This window comes from Rhinolophus sinicus, linkage group LG01 (assembly GCF_036562045.2).
Source record: "Rhinolophus sinicus isolate RSC01 linkage group LG01, ASM3656204v1, whole genome shotgun sequence".
Classification (NCBI taxonomy): Eukaryota; Metazoa; Chordata; class Mammalia; order Chiroptera; family Rhinolophidae; genus Rhinolophus; species Rhinolophus sinicus.
In genome coordinates, this window is record NC_133751.1 from 133,689,810 (window position 1) to 133,713,344 (window position 23,535).

A 23,535-nucleotide genomic window follows, 5' to 3' on the forward strand; every position below is an offset into this window, starting at 1 on the left:
CTGATTATCAAAGCATTACCCCAGTCCTCAAAGATACATGGTAAGGTAGGAAAGCAAAGATTGTCATGATAGGAAATATTCATTCATGAACTACCCATTTATAAAACTAGCCCTATGTAGCACCTTTTCCTAATTAGTATTAGCATTTATCTCTATGAATTATTATTTTTTTAAAATCTTGGTCTCTTGCTGATTATAGAATGTTATAAATATCAAATAACACAATGAAAACATAATGAAAATGTAAAGTAAATGTTTTCAAGAGACTCAGTATTTCATGATGCAAGTGATGCTGAAGAACTGCTAAGTCACAGAATCATGGACAATGAAAATCTTTCAGAGTTAGGATCATTAAGAGATAAAGCAGAGGAAATTAGACATGGTACTTCAGAAACAAATGAATTGAATATCAGGGATTAAAAAGAAATGATGAATGCTTCAAAAACTTTTGTAGAAATGATCATCTTTATTTTCATGCTGAACAAGTTAAATGTAATATAAAAGAGATTATATTTTGCTATGATAACGTTTTTCAAAATACACCAAAGAATCAAAGCCAGATTTATTATTTATTATTTTTAATAGTTAGAATATTATAATTTTAATCTAAGTATTGTAAAATTATAAGTTTAAATTTTTATATAATGTTAAACTTTTTCAAGAGCATCTCAATCAAATATTTTATTTTTTCCTCCATTAACTACTAAAAATATGGTTATGAGTTTAAAATGGATTTGCATTAAATAGCTTTTTTCCAGTATTTCATTTGTCATAAAATAATGAGGACTTCCAGTATATCCATATGCCTTTCTAATCTCAGGAATTTAACAGGGTGAAACTTCCATCTTATCTTAATCCAACGAAAGTGTCCTTTCTAAGGTACTCATTGGTTTATCATGTAAAGAGAATGATTCTGAGTCAAGGAGACATGAACCCATATAACCAACAAAGCATGTTTGTACAAAAGACTTTCGTAGATGGAAATAAATATAGGCTATTGGCTATGATTTTAAAATCTTACAGTCCATTAGGAGATATCATTTCAATAGTCAAATAAATTATTTAAATAACAGGTAACACAAAGTTAGAATATATACCACAAGGCAACTTTTTAATAATTGCTAGTGAATTCTCGGACACTGCCATCAGAGCCGTGGCAGGATATATGACTTTAACTTAAAGCTGTTTTGAAAATCTTGAGCAAGGCGGTGGGGAAACTTACAGATACAAATCCTCTGCAAAATGGAATGCTGTGTTAACTAAGTGAATAAATTTACTGTTATGCTGAAAGCTGAAATTGTTGCCTCTGAGAGAGATTTCACTGGATTAATTTCATAAATTTAAGAAAGTATAAAGAAGGAGAAAGAATTACTTAAATGGCATTTCTACAAGTGATATTTTCTTTTTTATACTCTTCAGTAAAATTTTTATGGAATCTGAGTTATTGACTTAACATTTAAATGTATGCCTCATATCATAAAATTGCTCTTTATACTTATTCTACAATATTTTAGAAATTATAAACAGTGGTAAAAATCTAGTTTGCTTCATGCTTTCACTTAGTTCCAAAGCCACACTCCTGGACTGGGTTATACCTGCTGTAACTCCTAGTCTCTAAATTCTCACTTGTAAGGGATCCAAAAGGAGACAAATTAATTGAAGAAAACTCATCTATAGAATCATGACATATAACCTACACTATCTTCATTTGAAGACCATTTTAGATAAATAATTCTAAAAGGATCCCTCATCTTCTTGTCTTGACAATTTTTACTACGCAAAATTGTCCAGAAAATTTTCATGTGTGGTGAATTTAAGCTGTGATCATAAAAATAATATTTATTCACAGAGGAGTGATCACAGTTAAAAATAGGTTCTGTAAATAATCTGATTTTTTTTTTTTAATTCAAGAGATAAGGTAATCCTGGCTCTTGAAAGAAAGCTGAAATAGTAATTATCAGTATAAAAAGATAAATTATTTTTGCTTGCAAATCACTACTCTCAGATAATGATGACATAATCATCAATTTGGGGAAAGTGAAGGCTTTTGAAACCTCAAAGTTCATTTTCTCTTCTAAACTTTCCATCTAGTGTCTATGAAGATATATGAGGTCAATGAACATTTCAGATGCAAAAAGTAAAACTTGTTGAAGGGCTTCAGCTCTTGTTTTAATTGTTTCAAGTTTTATCCCTAAAGTGACTTTTGAACTCTGCTTTTTCTTAGTCTTTTTTTTATTCTTTTTATTCACTATGAAGAACAATTGTTGAACATTTTTTTGTTTTTGTTCAGAAAATACATGTGTCCCTCTGGCTCTTTATTATTGCCAAAACAGCCATGGTACAATGCCATGCTGTGTGAGGCAGCATGGACAATTGCTCATCACACGCAGACCCACTGGGTCCTGCTACTTCCAGGTTGGGATGGGTTAACTTCACACATTTGTAATACGTTGCTCAGAAAAAAAGTCTGAACCCACATGACCCATTTTATCTTTGTTCACTTGTTTTTGCTCTACTCTAGGGGAGAAGATTTTATTGAATGGGCATTATTTTTTTCTCTAGAGTCAAATTCTGGCTTAATTATGACCAGTTCATGTATAGATAGGTAGTCTTCGTTCTCATATCAATCCCTGCTCCAATCAGCTTTGGAGGTCACAGAAGATTTGGCACAAGCCATGGCAACTTAGGCAGGAAAACTGCTATTTGGTTCTTTCATTTTTGAAAGAGCCTGCTTAAAAAATTAATTATAAATTAATTCTAAATTTCTTGAGTACAGGGACATTGTCCTTTTGATCTTTCTTTACTTCCATAATCCAAGATGCCCAAGAAAATATTTTTTAAAACTTTGTCGTTGAATATATAGCTCTTTCTTTACTCTCAGCGTAATAGACAAACCATCTTCTAGCATATGGAAGCAGTTCTACTTTGCAAGTTATTCTGAAGGGGGTATGATTTGCAAAATACTGTCAAATTAAATATGTATTTCCATATGCTTCTACAAAAACCAAATATACCCATGAAAACTAGCCGCAGACAACTTAAAAAAAAATCCTTCATAGGCATTTTAAGCAACATTGCAAATATTTCTTCTAAAGTCCTAAATTCAGATGTATTCACTTTGTTTTAGGGCATTTAACGTCAATAGTACCTCAAAAGATAATAAACCAGTATTTCAAAATAATAATACATTTCAAAAAAACATATGCAGGAAATTTTCAGAGGCTTTATTTGTTAATAAAGGTTTCATACCAAAAAAATATTGACTTAGCTCTTGTAAGAACAACATGTTATTCTTGAACTTCAGGAAATAATTTTCATTAACTAAAACTCATGATATCAAGGAGTGTTTTGTTTTTTTTAATAACTATAGTTATCACACTGTTAACTCACTGGACATATTTGAACAAGCCTCCTGTTGAGTAAGATTTGAAGAGGTAATTGAATATGTAACAGAACTAACTGAAGCACTCTATCTTAGCAATATTTACAGATGAGTGAGCAAATGAGAGGAGAAAAAGGAATTGAACTCGTGATACCTCCTCAACTTACTTTCCAGAGTAGTGTTGAATCACTTTTGTTAGAACAGAGCAGACAAATTGTGAATAGATGACTATTTTTTAGAAAATTGGAATTGAACGTCTTTACTACATTTAGGTTGGTAATATTCCACTTGTCATGGCCATACCAAGCTTTATAATGGTCAGGCTTGGGGACTGGTTGCTGGCATCAAGGGATGAATGTAAAATTTACAGGCTGAAATAACTTATTTTGTCAATTTTCAAGATTTTTATTTGTCATTAGCCCTTTTGAATCTGTTTCAGTCACTTACCCTTGCTTTTACTTTTCCTACAAATGTGCTGGTCACCAACTGCCTAGATTTAGACTGCCCTTGCTCTTTGTCTGTTTTTCAGTTGGGTTTTTTGGAGGCCTCTTGTTATAGTTTATATGTACTATTTTCTCTGATCGTTCTTCCTATGCGCTCCGCCGTCCCTACAGAACAGTCTCTGAACTACTCTTATTTTTGGATTCTAATATCGTCTTGAACTATAGCAACTGTGTTTCTGTTTCTTAAGCCTTTTTTCTCATTCTATATGGTACTTCAGCAGCATCAATGCCCTACAGTGAGGGATGGTCTAAAAACTTGACAGGGAGACTCATGTACCCATGCAACCATGTCCAAATCCTACCAAACTGATCTTACTTTTCTTTGGACAGGGTTTCAGTACACTCAAATGCATCTTTTTTTTTTTTTTTTTTTTGGCATTTGGTCATCCAAATCGGATTGATTGGCTAGAAAGACTCAGTGGAGGCTGGAAGAAACACTTTTACTGATGATAGATGAAAATAGAACTTGGAATAACCAAAAAAGAACAAAAAAAGTATGTAATTATTCATGAAAAGAAGTTAATATTTTCACTGAACACTGTGGAAGAATTTTGATTTCTAATTCTTGAAGAAACAGCTGCAAAATGCCCCTGTATGACTCTTGCATTCATTAAAAATTATTTATTGAGCATCTGGTATATTCCAGGCAATTTTTAAAGTTTTGGGATGTATGGACAAAGAAAGCAAAGATCCCTGCCCTCAGAGAGTTTACATTCCAGCAAGGAAAGATAAGCTATACACACACAATAAAGAGAAAATTAAATATTTTCTTGAAGTTGGTGGGTCCTATGGGAAATGGAATAAGTAGGACAGAAAATGGAGATATTTGAATACTCTATGTGGGATTCTTGGCAAGGTGCAGTATTAAAAAGGCATTCAGGAAAGCCCATACTGGGAAAATAAGATGAAGATGCAGAGCTGAAAGAGGAGGAGAAAACCAAGTTGTTACCTGGTTATGAGCGTTCCAAGCAGAGTGAATACTTTATCAAAGGCTCCACAACAGGAGCGTGTCTTGAGTGTTTGAGGGACAGTTAAGAAGGCCCCCATGGCTGGAATAGATTGAGCAAACTGAAGATTAGTAGATGAAATTAGAGAGATAAAGGGGTCCATAAAATGCAGGGTCTTATAGGGCAATATAAAGATTTGGCAGCCATTGCCCGTTTTTGCCAGTGACATGACATTCCAACTTAAAATGATCATTCTGAATGGCTTTGTTGTGAATCCTCTGTAAGAGAGTAAGGGTGGATTTTGAAAGACCTGCTGGGGAACCATTATGGGAAGCAGGCAAGATGAGACAACAATTCAAAGTACAGGAGTAACAGAGGAAGTGAGGAGAAGTTGTAGGATTCTGGACCTATTATAAAAGACAGGTTGCAGGACTCTAAAGGAGGTCAAGAATAGAAACGTGAATGTCGGTTAAGGGATGTTTGCAATCATACAGAAGTGAGTTGCCCATTACCTAAAATATGGTTATGCAAATGAGATGAAGAAAACAGGACAGATTTATTAGGTAATTGAATCAAGAGGACATAGAGAAATATTTGGAATGAGAAGAGTATCAAAGATTAATTTGATGTTTGGCAAAAGGATGCTAAATCATTAATCAAATGCATTCAGTTATTTCATTTATCAACTAAAAATAATCCTTCTTGAGCATCTACTATAAGCAGAAGCAGTGTGCAAAGTATTAGGGATACAAGTTTGAATGAGCCCCTATTGTCCTGAAACTTACCATTCAGTGTAAGCAATAAAAAGAAACAGTGAGGTCAGAGACTCCTTCGCTAAGGAGGTAATTTTGAGCTGATGGAGAAATCCTCCTAACTCTTAGACTAAAGGGCAACAGGTAGTGGTGGGGTGTTCCAGGTAGGGTGGTTTTACGTGCATCCCAGTTAGGGGCCAGGACACTGAAATCTTTGTGTTTCAAGGAAGGAATTTTGATTTTACCTTAAAGACAAAGAGGAGCCATTGATGGTTTATGTGGAACAAAATTTAGGTATCTTCACCTCACCAGGTCTTGGTTTGCTCATGGAAAAAAGTAAATAGTTAGACCTGGGGGATCTCTAAGGTTCCCTTCCAGATTTTAAACTCTATGATTCTCAAGTGATGAAAATAAAATGTCAGGATGAGGCAAATTGCTGGTAGGAATAGCTTGAAATCTAAAACCATTTGATGGAAATCTGTATGTCATTGACTGTTGATGACTCTGGTGACCATCTTCCCCTCCACCTTTTTGTAATAGGTGGATGCAATAAAGTACAATAAGTGCAGATAATTTGTAACAAACTTTACTATAACTTTCTCATCTTTTTCCCTTTCTCAAGTATGAAAAAGTACTATGGACCTATTTCTTAAAGTTCAGCTGCCCAAATTTTTATTATGAAAATTAAGAATACATAAAAACTATTTGAATGAATAAATGTCTCACTACTTTCTGAGTAAAACAGCCTTTATGGAAACTTTGATTCTGTGAAACATGATTATTTGATGAGGATTTAAGTAATATACTTCCTCTTGAGGTTAGGTTAGAGAGGACATTAGGCTATAAGATGACAGACATTCAAAGTTATCCCCAGTTGCTATTACAGATTTTGTTTAAGATTATACAATTATGCTGTATCCCAAATGTAATGCTAGAACTGTTTGTCTGATTAAATACATGTTTTGAAGTCATGACAGCAGTAAGACAATTGGATTTAGTTCTAAGTTGTGACCTTAAAAAAGAGAGAATGAGGAGAGGGGAGGAGAAGAGAAAGGGAAGAGGAAGACGAAAAAGAAATGAAAAAAACAAAACACAAAAAAACTCACTCCCAGTAAGGTTCATATTCCTAAGTGCAGACTTAAATTATTAACTGTATGGTGAAAATTTTCAAATTAAAGAATACTATGAAATCAGTCTTTTATGGAAATGTATCTGATTAGAAAAGACTATAATCTTATTTCTTTATACGAGTGTGTCGGATTTTGCTTCAGTCATCAAGTGCATATTTAACACAGGCTAAGAAAACTGGGATACGTTGTTTAATGTTGGTAAGGTATGGGGTGAGGTAAAGGGTTTGCAGAATAAATTAAATTAATTCACTGTATGAAATATTTAGGGCTTTATACCGGAGGTTCTGCCACTAAAGGCTTGTTAAGGAGATCAAGGAGAGTTTGGATATTTCATTTTATAAATCTCAGCATCCAAAATCATATAAGTGGATCCCTGGTGGCTTTCTCTTACTGAATCTAAATATCATGCCTCAAGATACCTTTATGATAAGTGATGCTTTCCATTTGATTATACTTACTTGAAATTCCTTTTAGGAAATTTATGATGATCAAAGAACACAAAGCCTATTGAAATCTTTACTTTTTATTACTTATTGGATCTCTTCCAAACCTTCTCTCAAAATTCTGTTAATATCTTCCTTCTAACTAAATTAACTCTCTGCTTGATTTTTGATGGCAAAAGATTCAAATTTCTAGTCCAAGTATGATGAGATTTCATCTTAATTGTTGTTCATATTCAGTTTGTAGGAATGATTTATGAGCTTGTTGTGATAATAGCTACTTATAAACTAATTTAATGGTTTTTAATTTTACTTCATTAACTTTAGAATATTTGTGTTTTAGAATTTCTGCCAAGATTTAATTTAGATTATATTTCTATTGTATTTTGATTTTACCTTTCCTTTGTTCCATGTGGTGGGATCTTAAAATGAATTTAGCTTTCCCCTAGGTGATGTATTTTGAGTTTGAATGAATAATTTCTGAAACAATAATTTCTTTATTTGACGTTAAACATCCATTTATCCATTTGTAAAGACTTCAAGGCATAATATCTTAGTGATCTGCTTACCCAAGTTCCTTAAATTAGATGCCGAGGTGTATGCACTTTGAAGAAGAGGAACTGGCTATAGAAATTAAAAAAGAACAGAGAAAGTAAAAAAACAAAAACAAAAACAAACAGTTTTTAAGGGGAGAAAAAAGCATTCTATATAAAGAATTTTGCTGTGATTTAGCTTAGCATTCTGCCAGCTCAGAAACTTAAGTGCGGGCATTTAAGTAATCTGGGGAGTATTGTTTTTATAGAATCTCTGATGCATTTTTTAAAAAACCTGCCCTAGGTAATTTTGCATTTGTTTGTGAATATCCCAGGTCATTCTACATTTGGTTTTGAAAGATTAGTAATTGTGTATGGTAGGCTATTCATTGAGTGTTTTGGAAATCTCAATTTCCCTATCTGTGTAATAAAAATAATAACAATATCTACTTCATGTGATTATTTTGAAGATTAAGTGATTGCTTAGAACAGTGTCTGACTCATAACAAAAGTTCAACTAACATTTGTTTTTGTTGCTCTCAAAAATATTAGAACCACAAGAACCCAATCAAGAAAAACCTACATATCCTAAGTTAAACTTGTTTGACTGTCTTTGTAACACATTTGCTAAATGTTTGAGGAGTCAATTACCTGGACTTACATTCACTTTCTATTAATTGGAAGACTAGATGGGGAACAGACTTTATCTAACACGTTATTTTAGTAAATAGAGTTGTGTTTTCTTTTCTTATTTTATTTAAATGAGCAATGTTTTTCAAATGTTTAATCTACTTACGGTAAGAGTTATGTTAATATGGTCTTTTATATTAAAAATATATCATTGATGTTGTTTTCCATGAAAATATCCAAATAATCTAAAAATGCCAGACATTAAGGAAGAGATCTAAAGACTTTTTACTTCACAAGGGGTTATAGGTAAAAATAAATTTTAATAAGATTAAAATGTCACTCTTTTATTATAAGGCTCCCATTTAAATGATTACATTTCTTTTTATCAAGTGAAAATGTAGAGCAATTAATTTTGAAAAGTTGCAATTATTTCCAGAAGAAATAACATTTAGAATTTCATTTAGATTAAAGATAGCACCAGTGATTAAAGAACATGGTAATTATTAATACTTTATATAAGAATACTGATGCAAAGGAAGAAAAACATCATATGAAAAATCAGTGACAGTTTGAAACAATTAACCCCTACTGGCCCCAGGACTCTGAAGCACATAAAACATGGAATATCTTTCCTCATTTTCTTAATGGCAAATGGCAGAAAACTGTAAGAAAGTTTTATTTATGATTTATTGAATTATTTTGATGAATATTTTCTTCAAGGGATTACTTTGGTCACTGAATTTAATGATATCACTCTCACCTCTAGATATTAGACTTTGTGGCATGATATATAGAAAATTATGTTATCTTCCTGCTCTGGAGTACTCTGACCCCACTTACTACTAGTTATTAGGGAATTATGGTATAAATAGTCTCTATAAACAGCTGTTATTTTCTTCTGTTTCTCAAACTCACTTTTCTTCTTTTAATAAATTCAGTGTTCATATGGATGACACTGAAATTTCCCATCTTCCTGAGTCTCTGGTTTCATTTCTTTCAGGGTTTCAATCCACTCAGTGTCTCACTCCTAATGGAATGTCAGCAACTCTGTCTTCCTTGCTGTTGCTTAGTACTATCAAATATCTAGGTTTGAGTCCATTTTCCTTCTCTCAATTCTTTCCACTTTACTATGTCCCGTGGATTCTCCCTTCTTGATGAAGAGCACAGGTCCCACCCATAGTTAAGAGGGAAGGGGTCATTCAAAGTCATGAATATCCAATACCCAGAGGCAGAGACGGAGGGGTACCTGCCCACACTTTAACTGAATTAATATTTGTTTAAGTGGTCCCTACCCCACCATAGCTTATAGTCAGGGATCACCTCTTTATAAGCTCACTTTTGTGTTGTCTTTATCTCATTTCTCGCAAAGTGTCTCATTAACTGTTTTTGAAGAATTAATGAATGAAATATCGAAAAACTCTAGTAAGCCTCAAAAAAAAAAGGAAGGTAATTTAAATAGGAACATAAATAGAAATGCAGTCACTAATAACAAGTATCAACTCTAGTCTAACTTCTCTCTCACTTCCATTAAACTCCTTTATGCAGGTTTACTTTTAACTTCTGCTCTTCCACTCAGCTTCAGGGACTGAGCATCTCAGATTTTACTCACCTATTGACTTGTTAAGATACTCACTTTGAACACCCTCCTTCAACTTCTTTCTGATAATGCCATCTTAACTATAGCTTCCTGTTTTGGGTTAGTGTTGCTGATTACTCAGCAAGATACGGGCTTAACTAGCTATGTTTCTCTGGATGACATTCCACTTCCGGAAGCCTTATGTACCTAGTTCAGAGTGTTGTTGCAAAGATTATGTGAGATGACATGAAACTATCATGGCCATTTCACCGCAAACCTGTTTTAGTTTCTATCCTTTTTTTCCTTAGCAGTTTGCTGTGCAAAAGCGTTGATCAACCATGTCTTAGAAACAGGATTTCCTATTGGCATAAAAATCAATAATTTTATTAGCCAAACCACTCTTAAATGTTCTGTGGGATGATATAACTTCCATCCAGGTGATATAGATATGATGGTGAAGGGTGATAGATGGCAAACAATTAGAATCTCCAATGGGGCTGGTCCAGGGATTGGTCTCCAAGTGTCCTTTATACTAAGCAGTTGGATAGCAAAATATAATTTAGTGAATAAATGCAAAAGAGGCATATCACCATCAAATAATGAGGTAAACAATTTGGAAACAATCATAATAGATTTGTATGTTTTCAGATATAAAGTACTTTTATAGAGTCAATAAATAAAGCAAAAAAATGATGACTTTATCTCCATTATGGAATCAGTTCTGAGTTGTTGTTGTTGCTTTCTCTAAGAAGAACATATTTTTCCTTCCGTGGAGTCACTTGTTTCTTTTATATTTAGGTTATGAACATGTCATGAGTACATTAAGTAGAAGCTGTTATTTCCTCCTATGATACCAGATTTGCATACTAGGTCTTTGATGTTTCTGTCAGATATGCCCAGCAATAATCATAACTCATATTCTTGAACTTTTAATATCACTCCACAAACAGAAAAGACAAATACCTAGTCTATAGCAAGTGCACAAAACTGAGAGAAAAGGTGCTAAATAAGAAAAAAGTATTGAAATATTTTCCCAAGTTTTATTTTGATCCCATTAAAAAGAATGGAAAAAAAAAAAAAAAAGCCAAAACAAAAAACCTGTTGCCATATTTGTTCATTACCCTGCCTCACAGCCACTGTATTTGCCTTTGATTTTTAAAAAAAATAAAATGCCAAAAGTAAATTTTGAATCTGTTTCCACAGAAATTTTTTGTGCAAAAAAGCTCATGTATTATTTTTTGATATAACTACAGAAGACATAATTCTCTTTTAAAAACTGTAGCGTTTTTCTTCTCTTTCAAAAGGTAAAAAGTAAAATGAAATAATAGTTAATTCCTCTGTTCTAAATGATGATTAATGGATCTAATTCGTTCAGGCTAGAACTCCTTCCTTAATTCCTCCTTTTTTTTTTATGTTACTTTCATGTTTAAAGTCTTTTGATAATTCTCCATAGACTTTTTTTTAATTAAAGTTTATTGGGATGATAATGGTTAGTAAAGTTACATAGATTTCAGGTATACAATTCTATAATACATCATCTATGTATCACATTGTGTGTTCACCACCCAGAGTCAATTCTCCTTCCATCACCACATATTTGATCCCCTTTACCCTCTTCTGCCAGCCCCCTCCACCCTTACCCTCTGGTAACCACTAAACTATTGTCTGTCTATGAGTTTTTGTTTCTCATTTGTTTGTCTTGTTCTTTTGTTGTTTTCAGTTTTATATACCACATATGAGTGAAATCATATGGTTCTCGACTTTTTCTGACTTATTTTGCTTAGCATAATAATCTCAAGATCCATCCATGTTGTCGCAAATGGAACCATTTCATCTTTTCTTATGGCAGAATAGTATTCCATTGTGTATACATACCACATCTTCACCTCAGTAGAAGGGGTGATACTGAATTCTCCTCAGTATCCAGCACAGTTCCATGCCTGCTGACAGAATAGGCTATCAATATGTATACATCACAATAAACAAAAGCACCTCAAATAAACAAATACTATGTATAGTAGTGTTGTTTTCCCACTCAATTTCATTCATTGATATAGTTCAGTTATATGTTTAAATTAACTTAAGATAGGTCCTCATTCTGATATTTAACACAAAAACATTTCAGAACTTTGATCAACATACTTTTAATTTTATTGATTCCAGTTTTCATCAGAATTTGACAATTTTTTTAAAGTTATATATGTAAATGTCATCAGGCCATAAACTTAGGTGGGCAAATACATTTATTTTCTTCATTTTTATCTATCAACTTATCTGATGTAGGTAAGCTAAGTGACTTTTGTGATTTTTCTCAGTAAATTCATAGTTTTAGCACTGTCAGTAGAGTCCTTTTCTTGTCCTTTTCTCCTTAAGATGGTATCTAAGCTTGCAGGGTTAGATGATGTGCAGAGCACTCAGACATAGATGAGGGAGAGGCATCTGGCCAACAGCCATCTCCTAGGATCTATTAAAATGTACTTGGCACCACCTTGGTCATTTTTTCCCTACTGCTGCATGCTCCAAGACGTCTGTGGAACTACCAAGACCCTTTGCCCTTTATCCCAACCTTCCAGCTCCATTAATGATGCTAAGTTTCTCACTCACTTCTGCTCCCTTCCCTAAGGTCACAGGAATCTCAGGATGCTCTCTTGGCTCTGTTGGGTTAGTATGATCCTAGGTTGCAAACGCAGGTACTATCTCAGGTCCATGCTGCTAACATTTTTACATGAAGACTATAGTACCAAACTGGCAAGGGGAGATTCTATACAAATCCTTTGGATTGCCTCGTAGGGCTAAGAGAACATGACTCAGGCAATTTTTATCATCGAGTCCTCTTAAACATATCTGGAATTCCCACTGTCCTCTTCAACCATTCCCTAGAACTTAACTGGGGGAAGGGAGTGCATCTGGGTTCAATATTAGGAAACTGAATCCAATTTTTCTCTTTCATTTTTTAAGCTTCTCCTTCCTTAGCATGACAAAACTTATTTTATTCGTGGATTGGATTCATTGCTCCTTCTATTCTCTTTGATATTTACAGCGTAAACTTTATGCTGGGCTATATGAGACATGTGGCCACTAGAATTGCAAAGCGTCTCTATTGCAAATCAGAAGCCTTGTCTTTTAAAGATTACTGTCTCTGCTCTAAGTTTCAAAACCTCATTTTGGAATCCAAGCTGAAAAGAGTTTTGGTACTGTCTTTGGTGCTCTCCACTGAACAAATTCCTTGAAGCAATGAATTTTTTTTGATTCACTGTGGGGAAGGAAAGAGCTGTAGGAAACTATATAAATGATGAGAAAAAAAAAATCTTAATTAATATTTTTAAAGTTTTCACTACCTGAAACATTTTTTTCAAACAATATTATATCAGTAGTTGTCTCTGAATGCTCTGTAGGTTTTGCAAGCACTAGGGGAAATTGGCAATTAATGTATGACTAAAAATAACAGGCAGCAGGAGCAGAACCCAAACTGCACCATCAGTTTTCTAGTCAGATTTGGTACTCTATTCTGTAAAAATAATTTGACAACAATCCTGAAGTTGAATATTAAGTGCACACCTAGAAATTTAATAAACTTAATTTAAAAAGTCAACAGAATTCATTTACGGTCAAACAGTCTAGTACACACACGCGCGCGCACACACACACACACACACACACACACACAGAGTATGTTGGAAGCGCACTTTGATTATGATTGAACTTTTTTGTTTGCTTATTATATTTATCATTTTCTTCTAAACTATTTTAAATCTTTCTTTGTACCTTTTCTTTTTATTTTTTTCTCACAGTTTTCCTCTGCCTCTTTTCCATAGTTTCCCGACTTCCTTGCATTCCTTCCAAATTTTTCTCCATATCTTTTATGTTTATGTTTCTTTTGTAATTATTTTCTAGCTTCTGCAGGTTCATTTCTTATTTTTCCTATTGCCAAACTATATGGGTATTATGCCTGCATTTCTGCTTGACATTTTTCCATCATATGGAATTTTATTTTATTTTCTATTATTTTATTCATTCATTTGCTTTACATTTTTATCAGATTTCTGGAAACTTTTTTCTGGTGCATGTTTTTCATCTGTAGGTAGATTTTGCTATTTTCACAGTTTTTATGTAGACTCTCTGTGCCAGGGCAATAACCAGTTCCTTTTTCGTTGCTCATCACTGAATGAGTTGAATTATCCTGGATCAGCAATTTGGCAGAGATACCTAAACTGGAAGTTAGATGAGGGCACAGGGTAACCTTTCAGGTTTCTCATTCTGTGACTACTTCCTACTATTAGAGCTCCTCCCGATTCTTTATACGCCTCCTCTCTTTTTCTGCATATGACCTAGTATAGCCATTCTGAAAATGACTCTTCTCACCCTGTCCTTTACCTATCGTTGCACCAAGGGTGTAGCTTTTAAAATTCAAATTGAAAAACCTTGCCTTTACTTTAGAAAGCATATTTTTACTGGAACTTCCTTAGATATTATGTCACTTGGGCTTTCACCACTCTGCCCACCACTCTGATTCTTTTCTATGTCTTCTCTGCAGCTTCTACCTATGTCGGCATTTCAGACAGAAAAATACAGGGTTTGGGGGAAGTTCTCAATAAAGTTTAAGAATGAATGATTTAAAATAAGAGAAGAAATACTATAAATGAGGTTTAAAAGGTATGGTTGAGCTGATAGGCTATAAATTTTCCCTTTAGTAATATTTTAAAATGGTAAAGTAAAATGATTAACCATTTTACATAATTAATCAGACTTTGCTAATTCTGTATATATATATATATATAGACATACATCTATGTATGTATCTATAGATAGATAGATAGATAGATAGATACATAGATACATAGATACATAGATACATAGATACATAGATACATAGATACACAAGATGTACAAAATACGCTATTTTAGAACTTAAAAAGTTTGGACTAATAAATATGGGTTAAAACTATAATTAGAAATTTTCTCTGATACAAGAACCACACATGCTCTTTAGAAAATACTGGAAAACATAGACATGAATAAAGCAGAAAATTAAAATATTAATAGTTTGGCCAGAGTTATGTATAAATGCATTCATATATTTTATTGTTCTTAAATTTGAATAATACTCTATTGTAATCTCCATTTTTTATTCTTTTTTAATATTCTTTTAAATAGAATTTTTATAATGGTTATACAGTATTCCATCATATGAAAGTAGTATAATCTGTTCTATTAGAAGATATTTAGGGTTTTTTTTTTTATACTTAAACAGCATTGTGCTAATTGTCCTAGTACAGAAATCTTAGTGTACCCCAAATAGTGTAATCCAAATAGTCCTTTGCGTAAATTGGAAAGAGTAAAAGTACTAAGACAGAAAATTATACGTTTTTCACATATATTCTCAAATTGTACTCTATAATAAGATTTTATTACTTTACTATTGTTATGATTAGGCAAAGGGCTCACTTCCTTTTCTTTGAATCATTGATGAAAACAGGCTTCATAATTTTCAATTGACTTCACCGATTTGGTATATGAAGTATGGGTTCATCTTTATGGTATTTCATATTTTTAATTATGCATTTTTTTCCTGAATTTGTAGGGCATTTGCATTTCTCCTTTTATAAATGATCTTTTCATGCTCTATGATTATGTAGATTTTGGGGACATTGCCCATTTTCTTTTTATTTTTTTTAAATTAAATTTATTGGTGTGACAATGGTTAGTAAAATTAGGTTTCAAGTGTACAATTCTATAATACTTGGATAGGAGCCGATTTTCTAACAAAAAACTTGTTGAAAACTCTTTTATATTAGGAAAGTAGCACCCTTCTCCTCATCGTTGGTTTGGTTTGCCATTTAATTTTGTCTGTCTTTTTTATATAGAATTTTAATGTTTATGAATCTATTGATAAGTTCCTGTATATTTTCTTAGTATATTTTATAGTTAAAAAATAATTTCTCATAAAAATCATATAAATATGTGAAAATATTTTCTTAATTTCTGCATTTTTTGAAATGTCACAATTATCAATTATAAATTGTTATGTGATTTGAGGTCTGTTTTTGTTCTCTGTCGTGTTCCATTTGTGTCCCTGATGATTCTTTTACCAGTACAATGTTAATTTATTAAATGAACTTAGTAATCTGCTATATAAAATGTAGCACAATAACCTTTATATTCTTCTATTTCAAAATGTATTATTCATGTATTATTTTCACTCATATATTCTGCATAAATGTAAAAACATTTGCCAAGTTCCAAAGAAAACTGCCTTGAAAAAACAACTTTGTGGGGGCCAGCCTGGTGACTCAGGTGGTTGGAGCACCGTGCTCCTAACACCGAAGTTGCCGGTTTGATTCCCACATGGGCCAGTGAGCTGTGCCCTCCGTGGGCTGCCAACCACAGTGGAAAGGCCATCGGACACAGAATCCGTGTAATGCTATACCCTCAAGGATTTAAACTTACTGAAAAGTAAATAAAGTGGATTTGTTATCTTGTAAAAAATAATAATAATTAAAAAAATAATTTTGTTTTAATTTTGGCAACATTAAAACTAAATAATATATTTAGGGAGAAATGATTAGCAGGAATATTCTATTACCCTTTCTCAAATTTTACATTTTCCTTTAAGTTATTTTGTAATTTTTTAAAATCTAATATGCACACACATGTACATGATTTTTCCTACATATTTTGTATTTTATGTCAGCCAATTAACATTCTTATTAAAGTATGAAGGTAACTGATTTCTTTATAAAATCACTCAAAAATTTTCAACAAAATATAGGTTATTTTTATGCCATTTCTCTTTAGAGATACTACTGTGAAAACTGTATTATTGCATTAATTGATTTGTTGAGCTTTTATCTTTGCTTTAAAAAACTCAATGTTTTTGTTTATTGTATTTTATTTTAAATAACAAAAAAGTCATTAAATGTAGCTATTCAGATGACAACTTCACAAAATAATATAACTAGTAATATGAATAAATTGATTTTATCCTCATTCTTGATAAGATTATAAATATTATCTTAGGATATCATATAGTATTTATATGCTTAAATATTTGCTGACTTCTCTCACAAATGGCTTCAATATGCAGGCCCAGATTCCTATATTAATTGTGTTTATTTTTATAGACTAAAATATCTAATGTTGTAATTTATATTTTAGGTTAGTGGGATGGTTTGGCCATGAACTCAGCACAAGATTTAAAATGGATAACAGTAAGTATATTCAATTTTACTTCATGTCATTTTATTTTAACTTTATTTTAATTTTCAACTGTCGTTGTATGATATGTAATACACATGTCTCCTGGAGAGTGCACTTTGAAAATGCCACAGAGAACTTTTAAGATAAGAAGTGACATTTCCAGAATGTAAGACTGTGTTTATAGATTTTAGCATGATTTTGAGTCTATCTCTTTGTAGAGAGAGAAGATGAAGTGAAATCTAGCATAAGGGACTCAGATCTCAGCAATATGGAGTATCCAAAACATCAGGCAGTGAGGACAAGAGGAATTTTTTGGCTTGAAGTCAGACCCAGAGAGAATTCGATGTCGATGCCATTTTGCTGCTTACTAGTCTTGTGATGCTGCACAAGTTATTATCATATTTTTAAGTTTTTTCTTCTCAACATATTTAATATGAATAATATATATTTCAAGATTTGATTTGAGGATAAGACAAGTTCAAATCTCTAAATAAAGTGACATATAACAGTGCTGTTTAAGAAATGTTCATTTTTATCCTTTTCTTCTCCCAAATTTCCCTCCTTTTGTAGCTTTTGCCACATACTAAATGGTAGTGGTTACACCCCAGTGGGTAGAAATGAAAGTACACCATGCACAGGGTGCTCTCACATTGCCACCCTACTTCTTTTCCTCAGTGACTCTATTCTTCAGTCACATGGGATACAGAAAGCTTTATAAGGGTTTTGAAAGTTCAACTTAAACAAACTTGATCCTTCAGATTGCTTCCAACTCTGAGATGCTATTTTAAGTATATTTATATTTACAACAACCAAGATACAAAGGATCAAGATGAGCTGGCTCTTCCAGTCAAATCAGAAAACCTGTATTTTATCTTGGCTGCTGAAATGATTAGCTGTGTTATAATTCCAGTTACTTGCAGTATTTCTTCTGGATTTTCTTATCTATAAATGAGGGAATTGGACTAGATCTGGGGCAAAGTTTTTCTGTGAAGGGCCATACAGGAGATATTTTAAAGCTTTTGGGGCTATACTACTATCTCTGTGGCAAATACTCAGCTCTGCCATTGTAGTGCTAAAGCCGTCATAGACATTCATAAATGAGTGTCACTATGTTTCAATAAAACTTTATTTATAGAAACAAATGGTGGGCCACATTTGACTCACAGGACATAGTTTGTTTAATCCTGGGTTAGATGAATCTCTAAAGACCCAGACTATTCTAAAGTTCTTTTAGTCAGTCTTAGCTTTAATTTGATCTCTAAATAGCAATCTTAATTCTATTGGATTTAATTTTCTACTATTCAATCTAATTAATTCTAATTAAGATAATATCTGGTATTAATTTATGTTTTCAATGTATCATACTTAGGCAGATTATTTTTTACATTCCCTCTCCCCCCTTTTTTTTGTAAGAGAAGCCATTGTCTTAATAATCCTAGTGTTAAAAGTCACCTTCATAGATCATTTCTTTCATATATATTCCTTTGGGCATTACAATTAGAAGCCATGTAAATCCTAATATTTTCCTCTCACTGACACGGTTTCATAATAGAAAAGCAAAGCATGGAGCAGAACAAAGAATGCTGGCTTAGGATCTGGAGGGCAGAGGATGGAGTCCAGAAAAGCTTCTAGGTCATTTTTATCTTGAGTCTAAGGGCTCTAGTGTTTGGTATGCTGCTAAAATGGTGGGGAAGGAGAGACAGACATTGTAGGTGAAGAAGAAATATGCCAGTATTTTAGATCCACAGAATTTCTCTTAAATATCTCCGAAATCTCAGGATTAAATGTTTTTAAATCTTATTATTTTTCTTTCTACTATTTTACTGTCATTAAAAATATCTATAAAGATCACTTTTTAAGATGCATTCTATAAAAATGACATATAATTTTTCAGAATTGCAGTTAATCCCTGGGGCCAGTGGATTTCGAATTTCAAATCCTCCCATTTTGTTGATCTGTCCCTTATATGCTAGTTTAGAGGTAAGTACTCTATGTTTCAACCTTCCCACACCTTTCCTTTTTCTTTAGCTGATTGTGATATGCTGTAGTACTTTCTCTGCTAATCCAATTATTAGCTAATCCAAGATTATAAATGTGCACTGTGCACAAACAGCATGCCAAGGGTAGTGTTTTCCTTTAGGATAGTACCTGTGTGCTAATTGTCTCCTTTTATTTGTATTTCCAGCCATTAGCAGAACATTGTTGGCACTTAATAAATGTTTAACGGAACAGACCTGGGGAGACGCATTTTTAGTTCCACTTAGAATTTGTGTAAACTCGAATAAATTATTTCATCTTATATGAGTATCTCAACAGACAAAATAATCATGAAATATTTAATTCTCAATTAATTCAATCATTCAATATTTATTTATTAAGAAAGTACTGTGTGCCAGACATTGCTATGATTACTGGGGACTCTTCTTCCAGTTCTGTGAATCAATGAACTGACAAAGTACCAGGTGACAAAGCTTAAAAAGGCTAACTTTAAGGAGGGAAAAAAAAATTATCTCATGAGATAAGGTGAATTTTTTTTAACTGGGGTTTCTATGCCATTGTGTCCATGTATATTTTCTACTCTTGCTAGCTCAATATTTTTCTTTAAATTTATTCATATTTCACTTTATATAAGTTAGTCTCACTCTAAATAATAATATCCAAGGAATCAGTTTGTTTTTCTACATATGCATATCTTATCTATTTCTATATATCTAGATACTTATCTATATCTACCTATATATATTTTAACTGGTTATTTGGATATTAATTAATTTCAGGATGAGACTAAAGTTATCTAAGTAAATCTATTTTGTTACTAATTATATTCTATATAATAACATTAAAATATATAAATGTTAAGGAAATATGTGTCATATATACACATTTAAGTAAAATATATTTTAAGTAAATATACATACATATTTTAAAATAGATAGCTATTCAAATAAAATTTTGATTTTTTAAAATAGAAAGCCTCCTAAAACAATCTAGTTTATGATATTTTAGGAAATCCTGCTGTGGAATATTCCAGCATGAATAACTGAAAGACTTCCAAAATCTCTTCTAAACCTAAATTCTAGAATTCTGTGACCACTTATAGCAGTTTCTCGTTTTGGTCACTGGATGGCAGTGTCAAATTCCTCTGTTTTAATACAACTTCACCACTACATCCTAGGAATCAATTCATCTCAATTTAAAGAGAACTTACTCAGTTTGACCACTAGATGGAGCTTATGCTGTTTTTTCTTTTTGGCAGATTTTTTTTGTTTTAAGTTGAAATAGACCCAGTAACAAGATTTTTCAGTCAGTGATACATTTATTTATTTTTTATTTTTTTGGAATCTGCTTAGCAAATTAGATAACGATATTTGAATTGTTTTTATAATACTCATTCAGAGAAACTTCTGTTAAACATTTTTTTTTGAATATTCTATTTTTTATTTTATTTTATTAAATTTATTGGGATGACAATTGTTAGTAAAATTACATAGGTTTCAGGTGTACAATTCTGTATTACATCATCTATAAATCCCATTGAGTGTTCATCACCCAGAGTCAGTTCTCCTTCCATCACCATATATTCGATCCCCCTTATCCTCATCTCCCACCCCCCTTAAACATTTTAAATAAAATAAAGTTTTGCTTACTTTGCAAGTTTGTATCAGGTAGAAGATGAATTACACTATAAAAGAAAGACACCAGGCCTTAGAAAGAAATAGTATTTCAAGTTATTTCCTTTTAATTTCCTTATCTTTGCAAATGACTTCTCAACAATATCTAGACATTTTCTTTTAAACAACTCAATTTGGTATATTCTTTGCTGTGAGTGGACTCTTCTAATATTCACTCCTTATGCTATGGGAAGAGTTAGATTCTTATTTTCCCTATCATTAGTTTCCTACCACACTGATAGTCACCTAGACAAGGTTTTTATTCTCAGCTGGAATCTGAAGATTGAGTTACATTTTCCTTTAATATCTAAACTTAAATCTAGCAAAAGGACCCTAAGAGCCATAAGAAAATAGATATACACTTCTCTGGAGCTTCTTATCACCTAAGTATTTCTCTGGAGACTCTTGGAAATACCTCACTTAGGTAATCCACTGTTGAGGCTATATTTAACCAAACCTTTTTTTAGGGAATCACACCTTATGTTGAAGAAAGTATTTTAAGAAAAAAAATTTTTCCCATTATAACTTGCAAAATTCTGAAATTACAAAACAATATATATCACTGCTTCCTCTTCTCTACCTAAGTGTTAAAAATGTTCTACTTTCTAGATGTTTCTGAGTTTGTCATATGAGTAAGCATCGGTAAATTAACCATGTTGGTACCTACGTAATTTTTTAAAAGTTGTTGCATATGGTTGGTCATATCTGAAGGTTGAGTTAAATGAAAGAAATAAACACATGATTCAATTACTTTGTTGTATCTACTTACCTTTTGAAAAATATTCTACATAGTCAAATGTCACCTAGAAGAGATACTATACTTAAGAATCAGTGTACATAAATATGATCTCAGATTTGAAATGCGATTTAAAAAGAGATCAATACGGCTTTGTTTCTAATTATATGTTCATTTGATTGTACCATTAAAATAGCATCTTATAATCAGTTTCAAATTGTCTTTTTCCTTATATTGTTGCCTCTTAATCATTTATACAATATTATTTTTAAATATTGTGGATCAAAGGAAAGAACACTAGCGTAGGAACCAGGTGGCACATATTTTGTCTCTCATGGGGACACTAAGTGTGGCTTACACACGTGGCAACTACTCTTTAATTGATTTGCCTCAATTTTTAAATGAAGATATTTTGACAAGATTACTTTAGAGGTCCCCCTAAATCATTCAATTACTAATTTGAATTTAAATAATACTTATATTGTATTTTCAAAAGTCATAGTTGTGTGTAGCAATCCTTGTACATAGACAATTTTTAAACCCTTTCAGTACATGAATTTATAATGAAATAAATAGCTTCAAAATACAAAATTAGAGGATTCAATTAAAATACAAAGCAAGTCAAAAGAAATGTACTATGTATTTCCTCAGAAAGTTATTAGGCAGCCAATTTTAAGAGTATAAGAAAAAACATGACAATTGAAAACTCCATGCTATACTTATTTTTCCTATTTAAACGTATCTAACTTTCCTAGCTTTGCATTCATTTTACTCAGAAAAATAATGCAAGTAGTTGAAACTCTGCCAAGACTTCTGTTATAAGTTGAAAATTTTCAAACTACACTTTTCATTTTTTTATTTTTAAAGAAATTATTCTTTCTCAGTACCGAAGGCACAGAAATAATGAGAAACAAAAAAGAAAAGAGGATATTTATTTCATTTCCCTGTTAACTCCTTCTATTAGTCCCTCTCAATATTTTTATGTAAGGCCTCAGAAGAGACGTTTACACTCTGCGAATTTAAGAGTGCTTTAGAATGCAGGTGTCCTTTTGTGGTTGCAATGTGGAAAATAGTTTAATATTTAAAAGTTATTTTGTTGTTAACAAAGAGTAACAGTATGTTAGAATTGAGATATGACATAAAAAAGTTTGGTTTCTAGTTATCAAAAGAAATTTGCAAGAGCAAAATCTTCTGTAAAAAAACTATGAACATGAGTAATAGTCCCCAAAGTCTTACTAACCTATGAACATAAATGAAATAATCATTGCTACTTCACATATTACCCGCATCTGCTTCTTATGGAGCCCATATCAGAATTAGAAAACGTTCCAGAATTACTTATTAATTAAAATTTCATCAACTAATTATTAATCTCCAAAGAAAAGCTGGGAAAGATTCATCTCATATTTAAAATTCCAAACCTGACAGTCGGAACTCTGGTTGGACGTGCCTCGCCAGCCCCTGCTCCAGTCCTCTGTGAGAATGTTGATTCTGGAACTGGACTCATTTGTTCCCAAACTTGGAGGTGTTCCCTCCAGTCTTCATTGTGCCATATCTGCATACATTTTGTTTCATACAAGGAGACGAAGAGATGCCTCCTACCAAACTCATATAACCAGGGTTACCTGAGTCCTAAAGCAGTACAGTAGCACCCCCTTTTAAGATGTTTTAAGACCCCCCAATGGATGCCTGAAACCACAGACAGTATCAAACTCCATATATACTATTTTTCTTTTCTACACATACATACCTACGATAAAGTTTAATTTATACATTAGGCACAGTGAGAGATTAACAACACTGTCTAATAATAAATTATTACAATATATATTGTAATACAAGTTATATGAATGTGGTCTCTCTTAAAATACCTTGTACTGTACTCATACTTCTTCACAATTTCACAAATAGATGATTCACTCTTACCGTAGATCTTAGCAACTTCAGCATACAATTTTTTTCTTTATTAAGCAGAGAACTTTCACCTTCTCACTTAATGGAAGCACTTTATAGCTTCTTTTTGTCATATGTGAATTGC

General features: G+C 32.3%; 1 protein-coding gene across 6 annotated transcripts in view; it reads left to right on the forward strand.

Annotated features, from left to right (window-relative positions):
• KYNU (kynureninase) overlaps positions 1-23,535 on the forward strand; it is a 105,272-nt gene that overhangs the window by 70,919 nt on the left and 10,818 nt on the right. For all 6 annotated transcript variants that reach the window (XM_019735900.2, XM_074335797.1, XM_074335809.1 and 3 more), the window contains 2 exons: positions 17,049-17,101; positions 18,985-19,070. In XM_019735900.2, the coding sequence (XP_019591459.2) occupies positions 17,049-17,101; positions 18,985-19,070 (139 nt within the window). The remainder of the gene's footprint in view (positions 1-17,048; positions 17,102-18,984; positions 19,071-23,535) is intronic.